Source organism: Dermochelys coriacea, chromosome 14 (assembly GCF_009764565.3).
Source record: "Dermochelys coriacea isolate rDerCor1 chromosome 14, rDerCor1.pri.v4, whole genome shotgun sequence".
Lineage (NCBI taxonomy): Eukaryota > Metazoa > Chordata > Testudines > Dermochelyidae > Dermochelys > Dermochelys coriacea.
The window spans coordinates 22,116,302-22,140,074 of record NC_050081.1 but is presented as its reverse complement, the minus strand read 5'-3'; the positions used below and the strand labels follow the sequence as shown (position 1 = coordinate 22,140,074).

The following is a 23,773-nucleotide window of genomic DNA, read 5'->3' as shown; positions in this document are numbered from 1 at the left end:
AAACTTATATCACCATGGCTATCTTTCTCAGGGGTGTGAAAAATCCCCTCCTGGAGCGAGGTAGTTAAGATATCCTAACCCCTGGCATAGACAGCACTAGATCAAAAAGAAAAGGAGCACTTGTGGCACCTTAGAGACTCTCTAAGGTGCCACAAGTACTCCTTTTCTTTTTGCGAATACAGACTAACACGGCTGCTACTCTGAACACTAGATCAAAGGAAGAATTCTTCTGTTGACTAGCACCGCCTCTCTGGCAATGTGGATTATCTACAGCGAGGAGAAAACGTCTCCTGTCGCTGCAGTGAGTGTCTACCCTGCAGCCGTGCCACTGTAGTGTTTTAAGTGTAGACATACCCTGATTTATTATTTGATTACATTAGCGGTATTAACAGCTCTTATCTCACTGATAACATGGCTACGTTCCAGGAGCTGTCTAGTGGCAAAAGATCTGAAGGAAAGTTCAGTTTGTGCTTTTGTTGACCTAAAGCGGGACTTGAGATTGACTAGATGTTGAGAGTGTTTCATGTGCATGGCATTTAAAACATAAAGTGATCATTGAGACTCTACTGCTTACAGTGGTGATAACCCTTGCATCCTAAGTGATGGCAAATATTGTTAGAAACGGGTGTATAATGGGATGCCTGCTCACCACTGAGATGCAGCCACCTCTGGAATAAAATACAGCAGCTTTTTTTTTTTTTTTAGTAGCTCAGAGCAACTCTGCACAGCGCTTTGGGATAGGAAGCACAATAGAATAGTGAGGCAAACTGTGCTTTGAAATGCACAGGAGCAGCTTCCGTTGACTTCATTTTGCTTGTGTGATCAAGACCCGAATTTGGCCCACTGCATTGAACTTTATGGGGGCAGGATAATCTTAAAGGAGTTGGCATTGGGTGTGGACCGTGGGACTAACCCAACTGCTCTTATGACATATGCAAGCTTTAAAAGAGCCCTGAAGGGCAAAAATCCTAAAGGAGTAAAACTACCAGGACTATAGAAATGCAATACAGCTCCATGAAAATTCCTCTAAAAATGTATGGAATTAAACCGAGTCAGATTAGTATGCATTGTCCTTTAGTATTTTCTTTTATTCCGTAGGATGTTACAAAAAAAATCTAGAGTGAAGTGATCGTTTTCTGTTAAATTCTGTAGGACTCTTCCACAGCTGTCTCCAATAGCATGATGCAGGCCTGTATTACAATTAGAGTTCTGGTTGAAGTCTGTGCTTAAATTTTTGGGGGAAGTTCCACAGGTGCAGCTCCCATGGACTTCAGTGGGAGTAACATCCATGTCGCTGAATGTAGTAGTTGACAGTTGCGTTCTAAAGTAGCTTCTTTCTGTTGCATAATGCTTTAATAGAGCAGCGCGGAGGCAGCTGGACACAGAAGACTAGTCATTGGTTGTCATGTGGCTAAACAAATAGCTAGACAGGGTGCAGATTTAATAATGGCTGGCTGTCTTTTACTGAAGCTGGGACACGGCTTAAAACCTAGGGTGGAAGCAATATTATGTAGTGCAAGGGAAGAGCACAAGTTTGGGATTTGAGACTTCGGCCAGATCTTCAGCTGGTGTGAATTAAAATCAGTGGTGCTACATCTGTTCACACCAGCTGGCTCCGTGGGTTATGTTCCTGGGTCTGCCACTTATTCTCTGTACATGGCTTTGGGCAAGTCACGTCCCTGCTCTGTACTTCAATTTCCGCCTCAATAAAATGAGGATGATAATCCTTGCTTCCTGTACATGATTGATTTAACTTGAAATGCTTTGAGATCTCAGGATAATATAGTATATTGATTTTTATGATGTCAAGCTTTATTTAAAAGGCCACTACTACAGTGTTTATTACTATGATATTGTAATGGTCCCAAGCACTACAGATTACTGTAGTATAGTTGCAGTATTTTGGATCATTGCTGTAGCATTTGTTTTGTTTTCCAAGGGGAGTTACACACCCACGAACAATGGAAATAGCTGGGCAGTGACTCATGGAGGGGCTGGTCTGACTAATCTCCTCTTTACCAGTCTCCAAACTTAGCTACAGTAAAGTGTCTTTCCTAAGAGCTTAGTTCCATAAGGGCGTAAGTGGGAGTGTTTATACCAGCTGTCTATTTATATCACCTAGGAGCTGGCCAGCGCATTGTCTGTCTCATTTAAGAATGGCTTTCATGTTTCTCTTCAGGGCCTGGTCCAAAGTTTACTGAAGTCAATGAGAATATTTCAATTGACTCTTGTGGGCTTTGGATCAGGCTCTGAGTCCCTGTGGGTCCACTAATATGAATGTTCCTCAAGTTACAAATGAACAGCCTTGCCCACTGATTTGGTGGCGTGTTCCAGGATCCCAGTGTTACCCGTTACACCTTGTTTTATCCTCAAATGGGAAGGACCACTGGGTGTTGCTGACCGTGTAGCACAAGATGCTCCAAACAGCATGAAATGAGATAAGTGGTTGCAACCAAGTAAACAATCCATTTAAAGTGGGACTTTCAGGGATGCCTAATGGACTGATGCCCAATTCCTGTTCACTTTAGGGAAATAGGAATTGAGTATCCAGATATTTTAGGCAGCTTTGAAAAATCTCATCCATAATGCTGAGCAAATATGGACAAGAGGAATCGCTGAAGAGTGATCTCCTGGTTGCCTCACATGTCAGCACTTGGGTAGGACTGTACCCAGGGCTAGCCCTGAGACCAGATTGTACCCCCCCATGCCAGCCCTTGGGTAGGTAACCAGGAGCTGTACTGAGATCATACTGTGCTTTGTGTGACTACACTGGGACCACACCATGATTTGTCCAAGCCGGCTTGCCCTTAGAAATCCTGGAGCCATTCTTCCTTGTGCAACTGGGGTTGGCTTCTGCAGGGGTTGCTTGTGATGACCTGGGGTCTGATAAGGGAAGGACGTATGTTCTCCCATGAATGGCAAATGGTGGAGATGGAAAAAGACCTCGCCAGTCCAGCCCTTCTCTGTGGCCTTGCAGGGTTGTTCCCTGCTATGCAAGAATGGAGGCAAGTAGCGTCATTCCCATGGATCCTCAAGAGGTTACATGTGCTCAGCAAGAGCCTATGAGCTGGATCCAGAGCACACTGAAGTCCATGGGAACGTGTTCGTGGACTTTAATGGCGTCAAATCAGGCTTTTTAGTAGGAGCAGCAGCTGATCCATGCAGAGAAATCTCAGCTGTAACAGATGTTGCCTTGACTCTGTGTTTCTCTTTTTCCCCAGAGTGGCTACAGTCTGTCCAAGCTATGATGATCCTGTCCATTATCTTCAGCGTGTTGTCCTTGTTCCTATTCTTTTGCCAGCTGTTTACGCTCACCAAGGGTGGACGGTTTTACATTACTGGAATCTTCCAGATCCTTGCCGGTAAGTGGGGAGTGATAAATGGGCGATGGCTCGGAGGATGTAAAGGGGAAAACGCTCTTGGGTGGAGGCATGAGGGCTAATGACAGACGAGGTGTAAGCTCTTGAATAACAAAGAGGGCTCTGTTTGGCTATTACTTAGTTTTAGTTGACAAGGTATTAGGATTGGGGCAGAATTGGCTCTTCTAGAAGCTGCAGTGCGAAGGCCTCCGAGTTGGCACCTACACTGTATGACTGAGGAGAACGGAGCATGAATGGGAGGGCCCAATTCTGCCTTCAGACGCATAGGTCTGTAGTCCACTGGTATATATGTGTGTTACGTGGTCCCCACTCTGTGCCAGATCCACGGAGGTTAGAAGTCTGGTATAGCCCCTGCTAGAGGGCTTTAGCTCAAGCTGCAGCAGCTTCTGCTTTTAGCCCTGGAGGTTCCTGGTTCTGCCCCAGCGCACTAGCCCTCAGAGGAGCTAACTCCCAATTAATTCGCTTGGAATTACACATGCTCAGCACCTCTGAAAATCAGCCCCTGTGCCTTTCAGGCAGGGAACACAATTAATGCCCTCCTCTTCACCTTTTGGGGTCTGCTGAGACACTGGGGCAACTCCATAGACTTCTGTGCTGTTACAGCAGGGATGAGTTTGGCCCAGTAGCTACATCTTCCTTTTGTTTAGCTGAGAGACTGGATGCTGACAGCCTGCAGTGAGTTAGACTGCCCCAGGGACCTCACCTCTCCTAGATTTCATACTGAACGGAGTCAGGCTTCCTAAACTGACAGCGTGAGACATGTGACTTCTTCCCCAGAAGACGTTCTTTATAGGCGTGCTCTAAGGGGGGCACTGTGCTTTCCATCTCAGCCAGGGCCACTACAGCTCACGAAATTAGCCAGCCGTTTTTCATAACCAGCTGCATCATCTAAGTCTTAGCTATAGTTCAGCTTTGAAAACCTGTTTCTTTTAAATGTAGTTAGTTACAGCTCTTGTTCAGACATAGATGCCATAAACACAGAGGGGTCTGTTAGGTTGCCTAGTATGGAATTATGCAGATGATTTCTAAGAGTTAAATCAAAAAGAAACAAATTGTGCAAATAGGCTCTTGTGAAACTTGTATTCCCAGAGGAGAACAATCTGAGCATGAGACTCAAGGGCAGAAGCCATCGTGCTGGCCAGAGCTTTATTTGACACACTGATCCAAAAGCACCTTGGGAGGTGATCCAGAGCTCACTGAGGTTAATGGAAAGGCTCCCAATCAGTTTTAGAATTCTCTCCTTAGTGGTTGGCAAATGAGCAGGCTGCAAATAAAAATTTTGGAAAAGTTTAGAGCAAAGCTACGTAGCAAGAGTGGTATGAAACCTATTACACATCCTGTGTAGAAAGACTTCACGCAGGTGGTGAGCTTATATTGGGCAATGATCTCTGGAAGAGGCTGTGACTAATAACTCATTACAGCTCTGGATTCAAGTAAAGAAAATGGATATTGATCGTTAACTACGCACTCTGCATTAATAATGAAGTTCTCCAATTGAGAATCGATCTAATAGGTCTGACCGCAGTGGGCATCCCTCTCCTTATTGAGTGGTATGCCCTGTGCTATGTTTGCTCCAAAAAGTTGTGTTTTCCTGCTTGTAATTTCTCCAGGCAGGGTTTTTCTGGATGTGGTTCTCTTGTTGGTATCTGTCTTTCAAATTCTGCACATGGGTGAAAAAGGGTTACACTGGAACATGAGGGCTTGATGATTCCGGGGACACGCACAGGGATATGGCCTGTTGTTAATGATGGTGATGAGCAGATGATGTGCTCAGCACTGTTCAAGACGCAGAAGGAAAAGGGTATCTTTCCACTGGAGGTTAGAACCAGATCCTGGGGTCCAGCCAGACTGCATAGCTTACCTTCACACCCCCAGCCAGAGGGCTTCCTGCTGTGCTAACCCCCTTCCCTGTAAGAGGACTGATCAGGGCAGTAAGCCCTGCATGCAGCGGTAAGTGCAGGCAAGGATCCGACCCTAATCCTGGAGCCTATAATCCAAATTATCTGTGTCCTCTCTGAGTCACAGGCCTGACCTCAGCCCCAATCAAAAACTTTTCCAGTCCCTTCTTGACAGCATGCAAACATACCAGCAGCCAGGGAGGAGGCGAAAGGCCTAGTCTGATGCCCTTTGAAGAGAATGGGAGCCTTGACTTCAAGGAATGGTTGGTTGGGTGTGTGTCTGTTAACTGGCCGAGCCCACTGCCTAGTGGACACAAGTCCACATCCAGCCAGGTGGGCTCCTTGTTGAGGTCCCAGAAGAAGGCAAGGAGTGAATGGGCCACAGCAACTGAACTCCCCTCTCATCCAAGCCAGGGTTGAGGCAGCTTGTGGGCAGGCAGTGGGGTGGGCATGTTTGTACCCCTGTTGCCTGCACCTACCTGTTCTGTGGAGAAACAAAGGGCGTCCTTCCACAGCACGACAGGGACCGCTGCCTCATACCCTCACCGTTGGCTAAGCTGGAACTAAATTCTGGCAGCAGCTCCTAAATCAACTCCATCAGCATCTCTGCCTCTGTCGAAGCAACAGGCTGAATAGAAATGGATACAATAAGAGTTTGTGTGCATGCCCATGCTTCTGTATGGAGAAGCTCAGGGCAGTTGTTAGGCCTCATTATCCTGAATTTCAGGATAGCTGTTAGTAAACAGCAGCTTGAATCTATGCCCTCCGCTCCTTCAGAGCGGTCTGGTCCAGAGCTGAGCCATCATGCTCAGAGGAGCCGGTTGGTCTCCCCTTGCCCTCCTCCCAGATTTTCTCGTGCACCAAGAAAGGGTGGGCTGGGGTTAAAGCCAAGAGAGCAAATTCCTGTGGCATCTAGTCTCTGTGGATATTCATCCTCTCCCTCTCTATAGCCTTGGAAAGGCCTGGCGTGGCTCCTGAGGAGCCATGATTCAGGGTCCCTTCAGGAACAGGCCATCGCCTGCCTGTGTCTTTCCTACTAGAGGCCTCTGGCAAGGCTAGTTTGAGTGATGGAAATTCTATTGCGGCTGGGTGGAGCTGCTGCAAAATGCCTCTGTGGGAGGTGAGGAGACGTCTCTTCCCAGACACATCGCTCAGCACTGGCACTGTCTGTTCAGATAATCCTGCTTCCAGGGCAACCCACTGACTGGGTGAGTCACCCTGGCAGGGGCAGGATCCACAGAGTAAACTCTTCTGTTTGTGGAGCCTGACTCACCGGCCGCTCTAAGGCTGAAGCCACCGAGCTGTCAAGTGCAGGAGCTCTGATGTTCCCAAACGGCTGCGCTGGTTCCAATCCATGCAGGGCCTTTCAGCTGGGAGGAGATGCTCATCTCCCACCATTGCTGCTGCTTTCTGGTGAGGTGACCCAGCCCATGGTCCCTCCGTGTATCTCTGCCTTGTGGAACACACGGAATTGTAGGCATTGCAGAGAGACAAGACTTATAAATTCATATCTAGTCCCTCTGCCTGGGCCAGTGAGCTGGGTACACCTAGAGCATGTTCCCTAGGACCCATGCAGTGAGCCTCCCTTTAGGAGATTATTCCGGCGTCTAGATCTCACTGTTAGGAAGCTTTTCCTGACTGTCTGCTGAAAGATTCCTAGATGTGAGTTCAGCCCTGTTACTCCTAATTCGGACCCCCTTCTGCCACCCTTAAAAACTCCTCCCTATCTATCATGGGTGTCTACACACTGCACATATTTCTAGATGGATTCCATACACAGTGTAAGTGTGAGAAGAATCGGGCTGTTGGCAGACTGAAAGAACGCTTGCAAGTCAATCTTTCCAGCCCCTTTATTATTTTTGTTCTTCTCCTGACTTCATTTGTCTTTTTTTGTTCCCTAGTGTCCAGGACTGCAGTCAGCACCCTTGGCTAATTTGTGGCTTAGGCTCTTAGATACAGACTGGTTTTACCGACTGACTTTTTTGCATTCCATGCATCTCAAGGCATTTTGCAAAGCCCTGAGAGGAAAAGGTGGCTGCGCATGCAAACACCGTAGCCATTGCACCCAGCAACAGCTTGCACACAGCTTTGCGTGCTGGAACACCTTGTGTGCAACAGGGGGATGGTAGATAGGGTACCAGGGTTATCTTGCTACTCAAAGACCGGTGAGAGCAGACAAGGAACTCGAGTTAAATTTTCTTCTGAAGGACAGTTCCTCTGACCATACAAGGGGAATGTTGGTGTTGAAGCTCCCAAAAGAGAACGTTGGCTAGAGCCCAGCATACAAATTTTCCCCACGCTGCGCTATCCCAAATAGGAGACTAAACTTAAAGTTCTTCCTAGTTCATGGCTGTTTTAGCCTAGTAGTTGCCACATCAGGCTACCATGAGCTACAGAAGATAGGGTATCAAGGGCAAGGTATGGTCAGGATAACCTTACAGTACTTTGCACTTCTATGTGCCCTTCTGTCTAAGGATCTCAAAGTGCTTTTCAGACATCAGGGAATTAAGACATCACAGTGCCCCTTGGAAGATAGGTATTCACACAAATGCACATGCCTTTGTGCACCGAACGGCACCATCAGGTGGCTGAAAATCAAACCCCAAAGGACTTGCACAAGGTATGCATTGGAACGGGAAAGATACCCCAGCTCTCTTGATACCCTACGCTGAAATTTACTCACTGGAGTATATTCCCAGGGTCAGAATCACTAATTCTGTATCTCCAAGAGAAACGCAGTCATTGTCATCTCTTCACTTCTACCAGATTCCTTCAATGGACAATTGACTGCAGTATTTCTAACCATCCGTAGGTGGCTCTGGAATGGTCGCTTGCTGGTTTTCTATCCCACCAGAGACGAGACAATCATTTTGCTTTCTCTGCATGGGCCAGTGCAGTAGGAGTTCTCTTCTGTGCCTGGAAAATGGAAACAGCATTCAGCAACTTATTAATTAAATATATTCCCACTTCTGCACTTTCTGTGAACAAAGGAGCAGTGTGAAATGAAATAACAGCTCAAATAGCACTGCGGTTAGCTGTAGGTGGTCCTGATGCCCGGTGGAGAGACTTGGAACAGAGTTGGCTTCGATAGCACTGTGAATGGATAATGGAATTGCAGGGATCAACTAAAAGCCCTTGTATTTGGTGGGGGATAGTGGTGGCTTTGTGTGAGCACTTTGCAGCCCCCGATGTGGATATTTTTTGTGACACTGCTGGAGTGTTGGTCGATGCTGTGATTGAGGGGTCATGCGTGGCCCACCATAAACACAGGACTCTCAGGCTTGGTCCTTGGCAGCCCTGAGCTTGGGGAAGCTGGGAAATGGAGACAGCGTACTCATCCCATGACAGTTAGAAACTCTTCCCAGGGTGGCAGTGATTACTTTGGAAACTGTCCTCTCTCCTGCTCCCATCTGTGAGCTGTTCACAGAGCATGGGGAGGAGACTAGAAGGGGGGACTGAGAGCACACCTCTACCAAATAAGCTTGGATAGGGGCCCATTTTAAAGAGTGCTTAGATTTCAAATGCAGAATGACTCTCTGCATCACTGCACCAGCAGGTGTGGAGTGACCTTGGGAAATTCTGTGCCTCTCCTTCCTAACACAAGGCACAAGAATTTGGAAATGAATCTGCGCTCCAGCCATATTGCTCAGAGAAAAGACCTAAACATTGAATGCCCCCTGTATCAAATCTGAGGCCCGCTGAAATAATTTGAGATGTCTAACCCTCCTATGAGCTTTAATTCCTCAAGACACAAAATGTCTTCCTGGCCTGGTTGTTTAGCTGGAACGTTGGTTCATGCACCCTGCAGACCCTGGGTTTGAATCATGGCTTGGATCACATGTAACAGGAGTTGGCTGGAGTATATCACAATAGTGGGCATGATGGTGATCTCGCCTATTTTACAATTCCTGAGCCTCTCTAGAGGAAAGTGGTGCAGACTGGGATTGAGGCGCATTGGCAGAGCTGTCTATGAAGAACATGCACAGTAGCTGTCTACGCTGTGGTGGGGTCATTAGCTGATTATGCAGCCCTTACTCGCCCTGGTAAGCACTTCGTCCCATGAACTTCAGTGGGAGTGCCCCTGGGAGTGAAAATTCACCCCCAAGAGTACAGGTTACACAAACGATACTGCCTTTTAATAGATCGGATTCCATGAGCAGGTCTCACGAGTGTGATTGCCGAGCTTAATTGTGTCAGTCCAAAAATCCCAAATAAATGCAGAGCTCTGAACAACTCCTACATTCTTAAACGACAGCAATGTTTGTTTGTTTGTTTGTTTGTTTTTTGTTTTTAGCTGCATCCCCATACATCCAGATTTTTGATCAGGCTTCTCTGTTTGTGGCACATGGTTATAGGTGGGATGGGTGGGTTTAATCAGTGCTGTTCAGCATTGTCCCTGCCAGCATCACCAGCCAGGAAAGCAAGGGCAGCTCTTGCATTACACAGAGCATCCTCAGTGCAGCTTGTTCCATATTTACTTCTTCTCCCTAGGCCTGTGCGTGATGAGTGGCGCAGCCATCTTCACTGTGAGACACACGGACTGGCAGCTCGCCACAAGTGATACCTCCTTCGGCTTTGCGTACATTCTGGCTTGGGTGGCCTTCCCACTGGCTGTCATCAGTGGGGTGATCTACGTCATCTTGAGGAAGCGTGAATAATGAAGCATGAGGCGGGGGGCCGAGACAAGGGCACTCATGACATCCATGGAGGGGATTGAGACGGGAAGAAAAGAAGACAAAACTTGGGGTGGGGGGGGAAGTTAACCAAACCCCCACCCCCCAAATAAAAACCCAACCAAAAAAACCCCAGAAGGAAACACCAAGGGTTACTGTGTTAATTGAAGATGTATATAGTATCTATGGTTTAAAAAAAACCTATTTATAACACTTTTTACATATATGTACATAGTATTGTTTGCTTTTGTTGACCATCCGCTATGTGTTAAAAGCCTAAAGAAAGTGCCTAAAGAACTATTACTCCTAACAGTGTAACAAGAGTGCAGTATTTTGGGGGTCCTTGTTTTTGTTTTACCCTGAATGCGAATGGAATCCTCTTTGAAAGCTCCCACCTCGAGGCAACCCACCAAAGAAACCCCAACTCAGACCAGATCTCCAGATGGCGTAAATCAGGGTCGCTCCAGTGGCTTGAATGGAGCGATGTCCATTTACATCAGCTGAGGATCTGCCCTCTCCCACGAGTGCCACGGTCTTATTACCTGAAGCGCATGTATAAATACCATGCCTCAGGAATTTAGGAGCACAGAGCCAAATTTTCAAACTACCTAAGTGATGTAGGAGCCAAAGTCCTATTAACTTGCCAACCACACCCAGTTGGAACTTGGGCTTCTAAGTCACGTAGGCACATTTAAAAATTTTACCTACCAGGTCCATTGAAATTTTACTGAAATGAGTGTACCTTAACTCCTTTTTTTCTTTTGGAAGTTTCCCCTTAGAACACCAATACTTTCCTGTGTTAGGCCTTGTGTATAACCAACTCTCTCACATACCCATCCTCACACACCCAAACCACCCAAGAACTGTAGCCTATGACCTTGAAATGTATTTTTTCCTTGCCGTGTAGATAAAGATGGGAAAGAATCAAAACCAATATATATCTATGAAATAAAATACCAAATATGTGAAATGGTGCTATCTATTTGCCATTCCTTATATCACTAGCCATTTAACCTTACTCACTGGAAATTCAGTTAACAATTTTATGAGATAAAGAAGATAGAAATGATAAATAATTCTATGTAATATAAGTGGTCTATAACTGCTTTTGTACTTAGACAAGTTGCTCTTAGTATTATTGTTAATAAAGCATTTATAACCAATTTTTTCCCCCTCATGGTCAGGAGTAGCAGAAACAAATCTCTGGATGGAACCTGTAGGTCTTCATCCTCCAGAGTCCAGCTTCTGTAATCCTCTTTCTGTGCTTCAGAGGTGTGTCTGGCAATGAATTGTATGGGCATTTTACTGTAGATTCATATACGGTGCCTTCTGATGCTAAGACTCCAGACATTCTGTTTGTTTTTTGTGTTTTTTTTTTTTGCTTTGCTCTTCTGATTTTATACCGACTGTGTGGACTAAGCAGCAATGAAATAAAAGTCAGAATAACTCAACTGGTTCAGCTTTATTTATTTCAGGGCTACAGTGTGAATGCATCAAATTGATTTACTTGCATGCCTTTGCCGTAGCATCTGAGTACCTCATGATTGTTACTGGGTTTGAGCCTCGCACCACCCTACCATTTAAGGAAGTATCATCCCTGTAAAGTGGGCATTGCTCAGGGGCCAGCAGGCATAGTGGTCAGGCTGCAGCCAAACAGTCTCCGGGTCTCGGAATGGGCTTTTCTGGATAGCCTCGCGGGCCCAATGGCCAAGTTAAAGTTTCTTTTCCCCCCTCCTCCCAAGTCCTCCAGGATGTCTCAGTAGGCTGGGAGAGGAAGGAAGGGTAGGGGTACCCAGACCCACCCTCTCCACCAGGTCTGGGCTTGGCCCAAGGTGAGGCTCAGTCCCTTCTGGCTGCTACTCGTGGAAGCAGCCCAGAGAAGGCTGATCTCCTTCCCTGTTTTCCCTTCAGTTTGCTTTCAGTCTCAGCCATTTCTAAACTGGAGAGGGGTGCTTTCTATCGCACTCTGAGTCCAGTTGTTCCTCCTGGTCAGGCCCTGCCTCTTGGCCAGGCATTAGAGTCCTGATCCTTGCCACCATGGATCATGCTCTGCCTCTGTGGCTGCAGCCTCTCTGCCATCTTGCTGTCCTGACAGAGCTCCCTGGTCCTCCATAGGCAGCTGCTGAGGAACATGAGCGTGGCCCAGTACTGCACCATCACTTCTTTAACCTTCGTGTGGGGGCTGGACACCCCATCACAACCTGTTTTACAGATGGAAACCAAAGCACAGAAGAGGTGAAGTGACTCGGTCACGCAAGCAGTTCGCAGCCAAATTTGGCATTGAACCCGGATCTCCTGAGTCCCAGTCCTGTGCCTTAACTATTAGGTGTTCCTCCTATGCTAGACAGCTTCAGGAAGAACCCAAGGTGCAGGCACCCAGGTGCAGGTGGGTGCTGCTGCTTCTTAGCATATGCACAACATGCCTCAGGTGGCACGTGACCAAGATTCATCACCGAATTTGGTCCGCCAGTTGGATCATTAGCTTCCCTGGGCCAGGCTGGGTACTGACTGGGAGTGGAACTGCACTTAAAGCCTATTTCCCATCGGAGCCAATGGGTGGAGAAGGTGGAGCCAGTGCCCACTAGCTGGCCACCAAGCTAGTCCTCACAGCTGAAGTGGTACGAGAGGAAGCATTGTAATGTCGTGCTTGCATGGTCTCCTGAGCATGAGGACTGCTCTCTCACCAAAGGAGATGGCAAGAGGTGAGGGCTGCTGAGTGGGGTGGATGCAAAGGAGCATGCTGCATTCTGTAAAGGTGTGAGGTGGGAGATCTGGGAATGATTTTGCTTCTTTGAGGTGTAGCTCTGTCTGGAGCCTAACTTCAGCTGGCAGCTGAATAGGCCCAGCCTGGTTGACATGCTGTGTGAGCAATGGCAGATTTCTTTTAGGGAAGAGAGGCACATGCACCAGCCAGCCTGTGTCCTGAAATTATGAGTGATACCCCTTTGCACCTGCATTGCTGGTTTATGTTGGGCCTGTCTGTTTCCATCACATGGCAAAGCCTCAGTCTGCCATGGTTAAGATTTTCCCAACCTCACTCACTTCCTTTTCCAAAATGATGGGTGGGGCTATACAAATAAGTGTCACATCACTAGCAACCTTTGACGGGCCTCTGCAGTTCCTCCATGGACAAGCGATTCTGCTAACGTGCTGGTAACGAGCCAAAGTGCCAAGCCCTTCCTGAGGATGCAGTTAGGAAGTCGACTTGGGGGATTAGCAGGTTGTGAACAGTATGTACTGTCTTTATGGCTAGTGTTGAAACATTCACGTTTCCATTCACTCGTTGCTTTTGGCTGCCGAGAATCTGAGCTCATCGAGCCAGGGGATTGGCAGAGATACAATGGTTCATCGTGGGCCAAGTCCTGAGGCTAATTATAAATACTGGGCCAAATCCTGAGGCCTTTACTTTGCACTTACTCAGTCCTTACTAGAGTTGCCAGCCCTCCAGGATTGTCCCAGAATCTCCAGGAATTAAAGATTAATCTTTAATTAAAGACTATGTTGTGATAAAACCTCCAGGAATGTGTCCAACCCAAATTTGCAACCCTATTCAGAGTTTACTTAGCCCTTGTTCATTGAAGTCAATGGGAATTCTGAATGAGTAAAGACTGAATTACAGCTGAGTAAGGAACTCAGGATTTGGACCAGGGTGAATGAAGAAACATTCCAAAATGGTCACAATTTATGATCATTATCAGTAGTAGTAATAGTATTACAGTAGTCAAGGAGTCCCAGTCATGGACCAGATGCTGTGCATTATTGCTATTTATTAGGTGTTTTATGGTAGCGCCTAGAAGTATCAGCCACGGACCAGGCCACAACTGTGCGAGGCACTGTACATTATTATTGTAATTTATTAGATGTATTATGGTAGGTTCTAGGGGTCCCAGTCATAGAGGAGGGCCCTGTTGTACCTTATTATTGCTATTTCTTAAGTGTATTACGGTAGTCTTTAGGAGTCCAGTAATGGATCAAGACCCTGTTGTGTTAAGGCATTGTCCAAACACAGAACCAAACGATGGTTCTTGCCCTTAAGATCTTATAACAGTCGCACAATTAGAGGGATGAGCCAAATAAGCTTATCTGCCACAGAAACGTGTGCAGTACCCAGGACTGCAACCACTGTTGGGGTTGTCCTGTGACAGGACACATCCTGAGGGGCAGTGGCCACACACAAGGCACTGAGACAGGAGGCGCCTTGTCTCACATGCCCTTTGCGTGGTCCAACAGCCTGATCACCTAGGCTTGATCCAGATCCTTAACTGTCTCAGTGTGGGGTTTGCACCTAAATACCTTTGGGGGTCTGGGCCTGAGGTCCAAGGTCACACAGGAAATCTGTAGCAGGGCAGAGATTCAAGCCCTGGTTTCTCAAGGCCTCGGTTAGGACAATCCTTTTGCTCTATTGAAAGTTTTCTGCCTCATCTAGAATGGGTCAGGAAACTGATATTTTATCTCCCATTGGTAATGTTGGGAAAAAATATTTGGATTGACCTTTTGAAAGGAAACAAAAATGTTCATTTTGCTTTGACTTAAAATAGCATTTTGTTTCAGTTTACAAAAATACCTAAATGGGACAATAGTTTAAGTCAAAACACATTTTGTTGCTTCCAATCAACGCTTTGACATAAAATGTCATTTTATTTCAGCAGGGGGTGGGCTAAAACCGAAAGAAAATAACATGCTGCTGACACTCAAGGAACATTCTTGCTGCCTTTCGAAAGGTTGATTCAGAACGAGAATTTCCCCTTCGATGTTTCCCCCAGGAAACTGCACAATTTTTCTTAGAATTGACATTTTCCAGTGAAAACAGGTTTTGAGGAAACCATATTGTTTGGGCGGGAAAACGTTCTGCATGAAGGATTTCTACCAGCTGTATTAATACATTGACCACTGACAGGATACTGGGCTAGATGGGCCTTTGGTCTGACCCAGTATGGCTGTTCTTACATATAAAGAAAAGGAGTACTTGTGGCACCTTAGAGACTAACAAATTTATTAGAGCATAAGCTTTCGTGAGCTGTAGCTCACGAAAGCTTATGCTCTAATAAATTTATTAGTCTCTAAGGTGCCACAAGTACTCCTTTTCTTTTTGCGAATACAGACTAACACGGCTGCTACTCTGAAACCTGTTCTTACGTATGTCTCCCTGTCTGTATCCTTAATATGCCCATCACCATTATGGCATGGCATGGGACTCCATGTTCTGGCAGTTGGCCTGGGTGTGGTGCCAGTTTGCTTGGTCCCCCCCGGCTAGCCTGATGGCTCTCGCACAGCATCGGCAGTTTTTGGAACTTCGCGGCCCATGTTAGCGCTGGCTGAAGGAACCTTGTTTTTCCTGGCAGTGCTGTTAGGGCCTCTGTGCTCCCCAGCATTTAGCTAAGAGCCGGGCTCTGATTAGGCAGAGGGGCAGGGTCATTTGGGTACAATGCATGACATTGCTGCTGCAGGAATAACAGGCCCTTGTAAGAGCAAGAGAAACAGCTGGTCATTCTGTATGACAGGTTTTTACCAGGAACTTTGTGCAGGCTCCAGGTTTTCCTCTCTTGCGCTGACATAGCTTTCTTTCATCCTGACCAAGAACAAATCACTCCCCCACTGAAATACAGCCTCCTCTGGGGTGGATCCTGGCAGCCAGGAGGACAACGTACCGAGTAATGCCCAGGGTGTGGGGAGGAGTAATTTGGGGCAAGACAAATCCCTGCTGATATTAGTCTCATGAGATCTCTAGTGAAATTGTTTGTTTGTTTTATTGTTATGGTAGCACTTATGAGACCCAGGCATGGACAAGGACTCCGCAGTGCTAGATGCTGTACGAACATACAAAGCAATGGGATGGCCCCTGCCCCAAAGAGCTTTACAATCCACATACCAGACCAGTGATGAAGGGTGGATAGAGGGAGCCAAGCCAGGTAAACCAGGGACTACGTATTGCAGTTCGAAATCCAGATGTTTAACCCCCCGTCCAGCTACATATGATAGTTTCTATAAGGGCTGGTAAAAAAAATCCTAATTAATTTCTGCTACATTTTAAAAACAAAATGAACATTTTTCATTTCATTTTGAAATTTTTTACAGAGATTTTTTATTTTTTGATGGAAAAATGCAAAACAGAATGAAAAGTTCCATTTTTTGTCCAGTTTTTTATTTTGCCCCTACCCATGCCCCTTCTTTCTTTCTTTTTTTTATCATCCTTTTGTTCTGGGTTTATAATGTGCCTGGCACAAGAGAGCCTGGGCTATGATTAGGATTCCTAGGCACTAGTCTAATGCAAATAGTAATAATAAGGCAATTTTTCCTCAAAAAACCCTTTTCAACAAGCTATAAGGTCATGAGAGCTCCAGTTACGGTTGCAATTCAGTTTTAACAGTAACCCTGTTTTCACTTTCAAATCCTTCAAAATTCTCTTCTGAGTCTGAAACTTTCCATGATGTTTGGACAAAAACTGCCTTCCATTTTTGAGTTAAACAAGAATGTAACTGTTTACATTAACAAATCTTCAGGTTCATGGCCATCTAGTCTGACCTCCTGCGTGGCACAGGCCAGAGGATTTCACCAATAATTCCTGCATCCCACTACTGCCACCTGAGATGATAAAAGGACGGTGTGCAAGGCTAGGTGAAGTCTCTTTGGTTTGGGTATGACTAGAGTAGGCAGGCCATTTGTCCAGTTTTGAGCCGGACAGTCCTCTTTTCAGGTGGTTTGTCCCCTGTCCGATATTGAGACAAAACCAAAACTGCTTTTATCCGGTATCAAGGATGGGGGATGCCACTCCATTGCCACTGGTGTGACCTCACACGCATCATGTGAGTGAGTTCGCACTGGTCGGGGCGGAGAGGCGCACTTTTCAAAATGGCATCTGTGGGTGACCTTGTATGGTCCATGTGTGCGAGGTCATGCTGGCGGGGGTGGGCCCATGCCATTCTCGGACGTACCAGAATGTCCGGCACCTGGGAATGCCTGAGTGGCCACCCTGGCTTATGATCCCCAGCCCTGTGGTATCTAGGTGCAGAGCTGGGGTGTGGCACTATGGGGATGAACCCAGCTACCATGGTAAAGCAGGGAAATGAGCAATTTATTGAAATAAATGGGCTCAAATAAGACCAGAGGAGACGAAGGCTCCTGCAGCCCTGCCCAGCCCAGGTCATCAGCTGACATGTCATGTCATTATCTTAAAGGCAGTGGACCTGTCCCCATGGGGTGGCCAGTGGATGTTGATCTCACAGGAATGTTTGCAGATGAGGTTTTTGCAGCAGACTTGGAGAGCAGTGCCCCGGAGAAGGACAGTTTGGCTGGCGGTTCTGCACACAGCACTGTGTCTTGCTGGGGCCGTGATGAGGGAGGTTGCATGTGTGGCACAGCGCAGACAGCCATGCTTGCCTAGGCAGAATTTATTCTCTCTCATGCCTGCACAGGCCAGTCCTCCAGCTGCATGGCAGTGTGAAATGTGGTGTAACTCTGCCCCCCTGTGGTGAAACCTGCCAAGAAGAACTCTGTGTAGCTCGAAAGCTTCTCTCTCTTTCACAAACAGAAGCTGGTCTAATAAAAGATATTACCTGACCCACTTTCTCTCAGCACAGGCAGAAGCAGACCTTCCCTTTATGGTTGCTAAAATAATTTCCAGCTGGGAATAAAATGCCCCCTTTTCAGTATGAGAAGCAGATCTTAAAACATAGCCAGGTCTACTTAGCAGGCCTGAAGAGTTGGTGTGCATAGAGCAGAATAAAACGCTGAATATGCTGCATTCTGTATGAATAACCTGTATGCTGACTGAAGGCCTCTGGCTTTTAAAGGGGATTTGCAAGTAGTGTTTTTTTAATGCACTCCTGAGAGGGTTATGCAGTGAATTCTCCAAACAGTGCAGGTAATGGGCGTTCTCCTCTGTTTGCCCCACTGTCCCATGGGGCAGAGGGGGAAGAGAAAGCACTGACTGCTTCCATTGTGAGCCACAGCATAATAGGTAGCAGGCCCTAAAACTCCCTAGACCCTACACACAGTATGTAATCTGAAACCACCTCTTAGACAGCAATACAAGAATTTCCCCTGCAACCAATATCACCTTCCCAAAGACTGGAGCTTCTCTATTCAGCCCATCCCTGCAGGGGAAGCAGGGGCCAATAAGTATGCCATGGGGTGTGTCCTGAGGATCAGTATATTTGGGCATTGTTGGGCCAAAGTTCTGAAGCTAAGGGCCTTCTGGTGAACACACCCAGCCCCTGTAGACACATCGACCTACAGGGGGTGCTGTCTGCTTGAGCATCTTACCGGTTGCATTAGGGCCTGATCCACAAAGGTATTTAGGTGCCTAACTTCCACTGGAATCAGTGGACGTTAGGAGCCTAAATCCTTTTGTAGATCTGGGTCTTAGAGCGCAAAGAGTGAGTGATCTCTGAGATACCCACATCCCAAACCAAGTGCCTAGCTTTGTTTTGGGTTACATATCACCAGAGCCCACTCTGAGCAGCCCCCGACAAGTGTTACACCCTAACTGCAGATGCAGGGCCACCAAGTCGTCTGTGGGGCTTGAACCCACGCTCTGCAGTTCAAGAAGCACAATCCTCAGCCTCTTAACCCTGTACAGCTCCTGCCTGCTGTAACAGCAGGTTGCTGTAGATACTGGGACCAACCACTAGAGGGAGATGAATATTGCATGTCAGTGATGTATGAACAGCTTCTAGATGAGGGACCACCTTAGGACGGTGGCTAAGGCAGCTGGCTTGGCCCGGGAGAGTGTCCTTTGGCTCATCTGCGAGAGATGCTATCTGGGCACAGCCAGGCTCTGTTTCTGAATCTCTGGGTTAGGGACTGCCATTACTGGGTAAATTCATTCTAAAGTCTGGCCCTCTTTCAGAGAAGTCACTTGAACCCCTTCAGATGTAGCCCTTCTGCTTTCTGGTGGCATTAAAACTGGTCAGAAAGGTGTTGATGTAACGTTTCTTTTAGTTAAATTGGAAAGGTTTGGCAAAGACAATTCAGTTTTGACGAAGGTCTGAGGGAACCCTGGCGGGGTTGTGACAGAAACACCACCTAGTTTCCTGCCAGTGCACCCACCCCGCCCATTGGCAGCCCATTTGGGGGCTGATGAGGCACCCACTCTTTGCCATTTCACAGAGAATTTCAAAATATTTGGGCATTGTTCTAAATAGGAATGAAACTGCATTTTGAAACAACTAAAAGCCCCGCAAAAGTGAATCACCTTTCTTCATCCAGCTCTAGTTAAAATTTTTAGCTTGAGTTTCTCTTGGAGCATTTTGGTTTCTCCTAAGCGCTTGCCTACTTCTTCCTCTTATCTCAGCTACTGGGGTTGAGTCATAATGCAAGTGTCGGCCCTCTTCATATGGGTGATGTGGCACTAACTGCCACCTGCTTACCATCACTTCCTTGGCTTTCCTCATGGTCTCTTTCCAACCTCCCTTTCCTGCCATACTATCTTCACCAGCTCCCCTTCATTCATCCTCTGCATGTGTCCGAACCAGCAAAGAAGTCACACTTCCTGGATTTTGTCAGCCGCATCATGGACCTTGACTTCCAGCCTAATACTTTCATTTTTAAATCTGTGTCTTAATGTAGCTCCTCTTATGGGGTGAAGACATCTCATCTCAAACACCTGGAGGCATTGAACCTGCCAGCTCTTTATCACCTATGCTGCTCCAGCATATAGCATTGCGTGCGGCATCATTGTTCTACACAGTCAAGTTTTTAGTCTCAGTGGCATACACTTGCCATACACCACCCCTGAGATGTTATTCCATGTTCTTCCAGCACTCCCAAATCTAAACTGTACCTCACATTCATGCTCACCATCTTCCATGACCAGCTATCAAGATATTTGAACTGGTCACCCCAGGCCAGCTTAGCTGGTCATATCATTAGTTTATGATTTCTTCCAGGTCTTCTTCTGAGGATGCCCTTATTGTCATCTGCACGTGGCAGCATCTCACCTTTTCCCATTGGGATCTTCCTGCTGATGCAGTCCATTAATCTGATAAGTAGTAGTGGCCTGAGGGCCTGTCAGGAACCGAGACCTGCAGCAAAGCCAGTCTCCGGGCAACCTAATGAGCACAGCTGGCCTGCAGTAGGCTGCCTGAGTGGCTACATTGCCTGGCTGGTGGGAAGGGTCAGCAGACCAGCTTTTAAGCCCAGAAAAAGTTCAATGACTGATCAGAGCATTCACCTATGGCTGTTATAGCGCTGCTCCTGCTTGTTCCCTGCCTTGGTCCCAACCCTGCTCCTGCCTCCCCTCACCCCAGGTAACTGGGTCCCTGCCCCTTGGCTCCAATCCTGGTTTCTGACTCCAGCTCTGACTGGGCTCTGATTCCTGCCTACCAAATCCTGCTTTAACCACTAGACCTGGTTCCTGCGCTAACCACCTGGCATGACCACCTGTTAAGGGCTTTCCCATTGACCTTCCCCTGGTTCTTGCCATGCAGCCAGAAAACAGAAGACCAGAAGTCCAAAGTGCAGGCAAGGCGATATTTATTGGGGTTAATCAAGCACGCATATCCATAGCTCTACATGCCGGTCGAGCCTTTTTCCCAGTGTCCCGGTTTACCCTTTCTTAGAAGGCATAATTATACTTGTAGTGCACGCCCCTAGTCCCTCCCCTTACAATTTATGGTCATGTTCCATTTTGGAGGGTCTGGGGGCTTCGGTATCACCTCTTATATATCCCTTGGGAGGGGTAGGGAAGGAGGATGTGCTTCAGTCAGGAGCAGGCATTTCTTTGGCTTTTAGTGTTTCTTATACCTTACCCTCCATCCCCCTTCGCCCATCCCAACTGGTTGCTTGACTTTATCTCGTTAGAGGAGTTGAGGCAGAACTGTCCTTCAAGTATATGCTCGTATATTACACTCCCACTATATCCAGCAATACTTTAGCTCTATTCCTTATCTTTTCTCATTGTGCTAAAAGCCCCACCTGGTTGTGGGAAAGGCAATACATAGTATCTTTGTTCTTTGTTCACACATATTAGTAAGGATATAAAAGTATCAGAAATCAAACCCAAAATTCTATCTCAGGTTAACAAACAAGGCTATATACTACCACCACCCACGTCCCGGTCACTGACCCCTGGTGCAGTCTGACTTTCCCTTGACTTGTTTCAAAACCTGTCTGGCTCACTGTTTTAGGTGCTCTGCTATACAGGGCATTCACCCTAGTTATTAACTGCTCAGACATTCCATATTTCCTCAGCAATGGTGTGAGCATCCTTCTGTCCACTTTATCTTATGCCTTTTCTAGGTCTATAAAAGCCCAGCCGTTGTCCTGTTGGCATTCTAGCTGCTTGTCTACCCCTTGCCGAATTACAGACCTGGTGTCTGGGGTTCCTTGTCCCTTCCTAAAGCGGAACTGTTCTTGTTCAAGGAGGCATTCTCCTAATCCTAGCAGTCAGGACATGTTCCAGTATCTTCATCCCATGCGACAATGGCTTTATCCCTCAATAGTTTCCACATTGATGGATGCCTCCATCTTATGTATTGGGACCAGGATAGACTTCCACTGATCTTTGGGAATTCTCTTGTTTCTCCATATGACTTTAACCACTCTGCTCATCCATTTTATGCCTCTCTTGCCCAAGACTTTTGCCATGTCCGCTGTCACTTCCTCAGGTCCTGCTGCCGAATCGTTTTTCATTTCCTGGATTGCATTTCTCCCCTCCCCTCCGTTTTGTCAGGCTCAGGTGCCACATTAGGCTCATATGTTGGCAACTCCGCTTTATAGAGGTTTGCTTCATTTAAGAGATTCTCAAATATTGTTCCCACCTCTCTTTTACTTGTTCTGGTGTTACTAGCAGTCCCCTCTGATCGTCATTGACAAATCGTGTTACAATGCCGTCCTCCTTCCCTTTGCATTTCCTTTTTGTAATGTTATAGATCTTTTTGCCAGCCAACTGCCGGTCATTTACAAACTTGGCACTCTCTCTGACCTTCTGCACTGCCCGCTTGGCAGCTTGCTTTGCCTTTTTGTATTTGCTTTCATTTCCACTCCATTAATTCCTGCCATTTCTCTTGGTTTGGATTGCTACCTACACTTTGCTGATCCACCACCACTCCTCTCTGGCCCTCCGTCTTCCCCATCAGTATCATCCACATACTTCTTCTGCTGCCACAAGCCACATTCTTTTGAGGAGGTTCCACTTCTTGTCAGCGGAAGCCAAATCTGTTTCCACGCATGTATCCTTTACTGCTTGCACAAACTTATCACTCACACTTCCCCGTCACTTCCTGTACTTTAATTTTGCTTCCTTTGAGCTTAGTTCCCTCCTTGTCCAACATGCTACTGCAATCTTTGCCACATGGGGTTTGACATTTATGCTGCAGCACTACCATCTCGCTGGGTATCACTTTGCAGTCTGTAATTTGACTCCACTAAGATTTCCTCACCAACATCCTATCAATCTGCCCCCCCCGCCAATTCCCTTCTCCCCCCACCCCCACCCCACCACTGCTGTATGTAAGCAAATGACTCACCTGCTTTTGGAGCTCTATATTGGCTATCATCCATTGGATGGCTGTGCACGTTTACCAACCCCCTCCCTTCCTCTTTCATAGTGCCTAGGCTGCATTTTCCTAAATGTATTTCACATCCCCTTCTGTTTTTGCCTGTGTGTGCATTCAGATTGCTCAGCACCAACAGAAGTGACTCGGGGCAGCTGTGGCTGCTAGTGCCTGTGCAATGCATTCTCCTTTAAAGTCAGTGCATCAGGCTTATGGATACAATTCTGAAATCCCTTCTGCTCCTTTCAGAGGGAGTTCAGCTCTCTCTCTCTAATCTCACCTAAGATGGCTTATAGCTCCCACCATTGCAATATCTAAGCATATAGCCACTTGTCAAACAATTGTAAGCCCCGTATCTGAGGCCAGATTCAGAGGCATGTTGTTGCTATGATGCACCTTGTGTTGGGTTCTCATAGGTCTCCTTCCAGACTTCTCTGTTGCATCTCTTCCCATCTGCCTCCTCCCATCTCATGAGAAGAGGCACAACATTTAATCAGGACTCAGCACTTGCAACCGGATCAGCTGTAAAGGACACTTTCGAATCAAATTGGCTTCGGGAATTTCAGCATGGCCTGCAGATGCCAGCCTATTAAAACTGAACAATCCAATAAAGCAGGCAGTTGAACATGAGAACAACAACAATATGGTGAGGAGATGCAAAGAGGGATGGGGAAAAAATGCTATTTGGAAAGTTTCTTTAATGGGTGTCATATCATAAAAGTAATTATTTTAATGACTTTCCACTGTGCTCAGCAGTAAATATTCTTGCCATATGTGCTGAGAAAACTGTATCTTCCTCTTCCAATAACTACCTCGTAAATTCCAAAATTATAGTGGGAATAAAAAAAATACTTAATGTTTAGAAAGCACTATTTAGCTTTTTGATTTTGATTAACTTCTAGCCCAGCCAGTTGTAGTCCCTTCCAGGACCACATGGTGGTGCTTGTGAGCTGTGTTTACTGGGAGCAGGCTGTTTCTCCAATGAAAGAGCTCACTGAGGTGCATTGGCCATTTAGGGCTTGCTCCTGTGAGAGGCAGAGCACCTGCTGCAAGGTGCTGAGTACCAGTTGCTCCTGTAGAAGCCAATGGTAGTGGCAGATGCTCAGCACTTTGCAGGATCAGGCCCTTAAAGAACTCCAGCCAATAGCACACCCAGGACCAGGGAGACAAAGGATGTTTCTACCATGGTAGGGAGAGGAGAACGGGGTTTGCAGAGCAGCTGGGGTCATATAAAGTTCCCCCGTGAGGCAGCAAGAGATGAGACATTTAAAGCGCCTCAAGGAGGTTTGTTTCAGACATTATCGTTCATGTCAGATTCAGCTTAGCTC

General features: G+C 46.8%; 1 protein-coding gene across 2 annotated transcripts in view; it reads left to right on the top strand.

Annotated features, from left to right (window-relative positions):
* The window catches only part of PMP22 (peripheral myelin protein 22), a 33,161-nt gene extending 21,759 nt beyond the window's left edge, over positions 1-11,402 (top strand). For both annotated transcript variants that reach the window (XM_038372037.2, XM_038372036.2), the window contains exons 4-5: positions 3,222-3,362; positions 9,770-11,402. In XM_038372037.2, coding sequence (XP_038227965.1) covers positions 3,222-3,362; positions 9,770-9,936 — 308 coding nt within the window. In that variant the 3' untranslated portion in view covers positions 9,937-11,402. The remainder of the gene's footprint in view (positions 1-3,221; positions 3,363-9,769) is intronic.
* Positions 11,403-23,773: the final 12,371 nt, after the last annotated feature.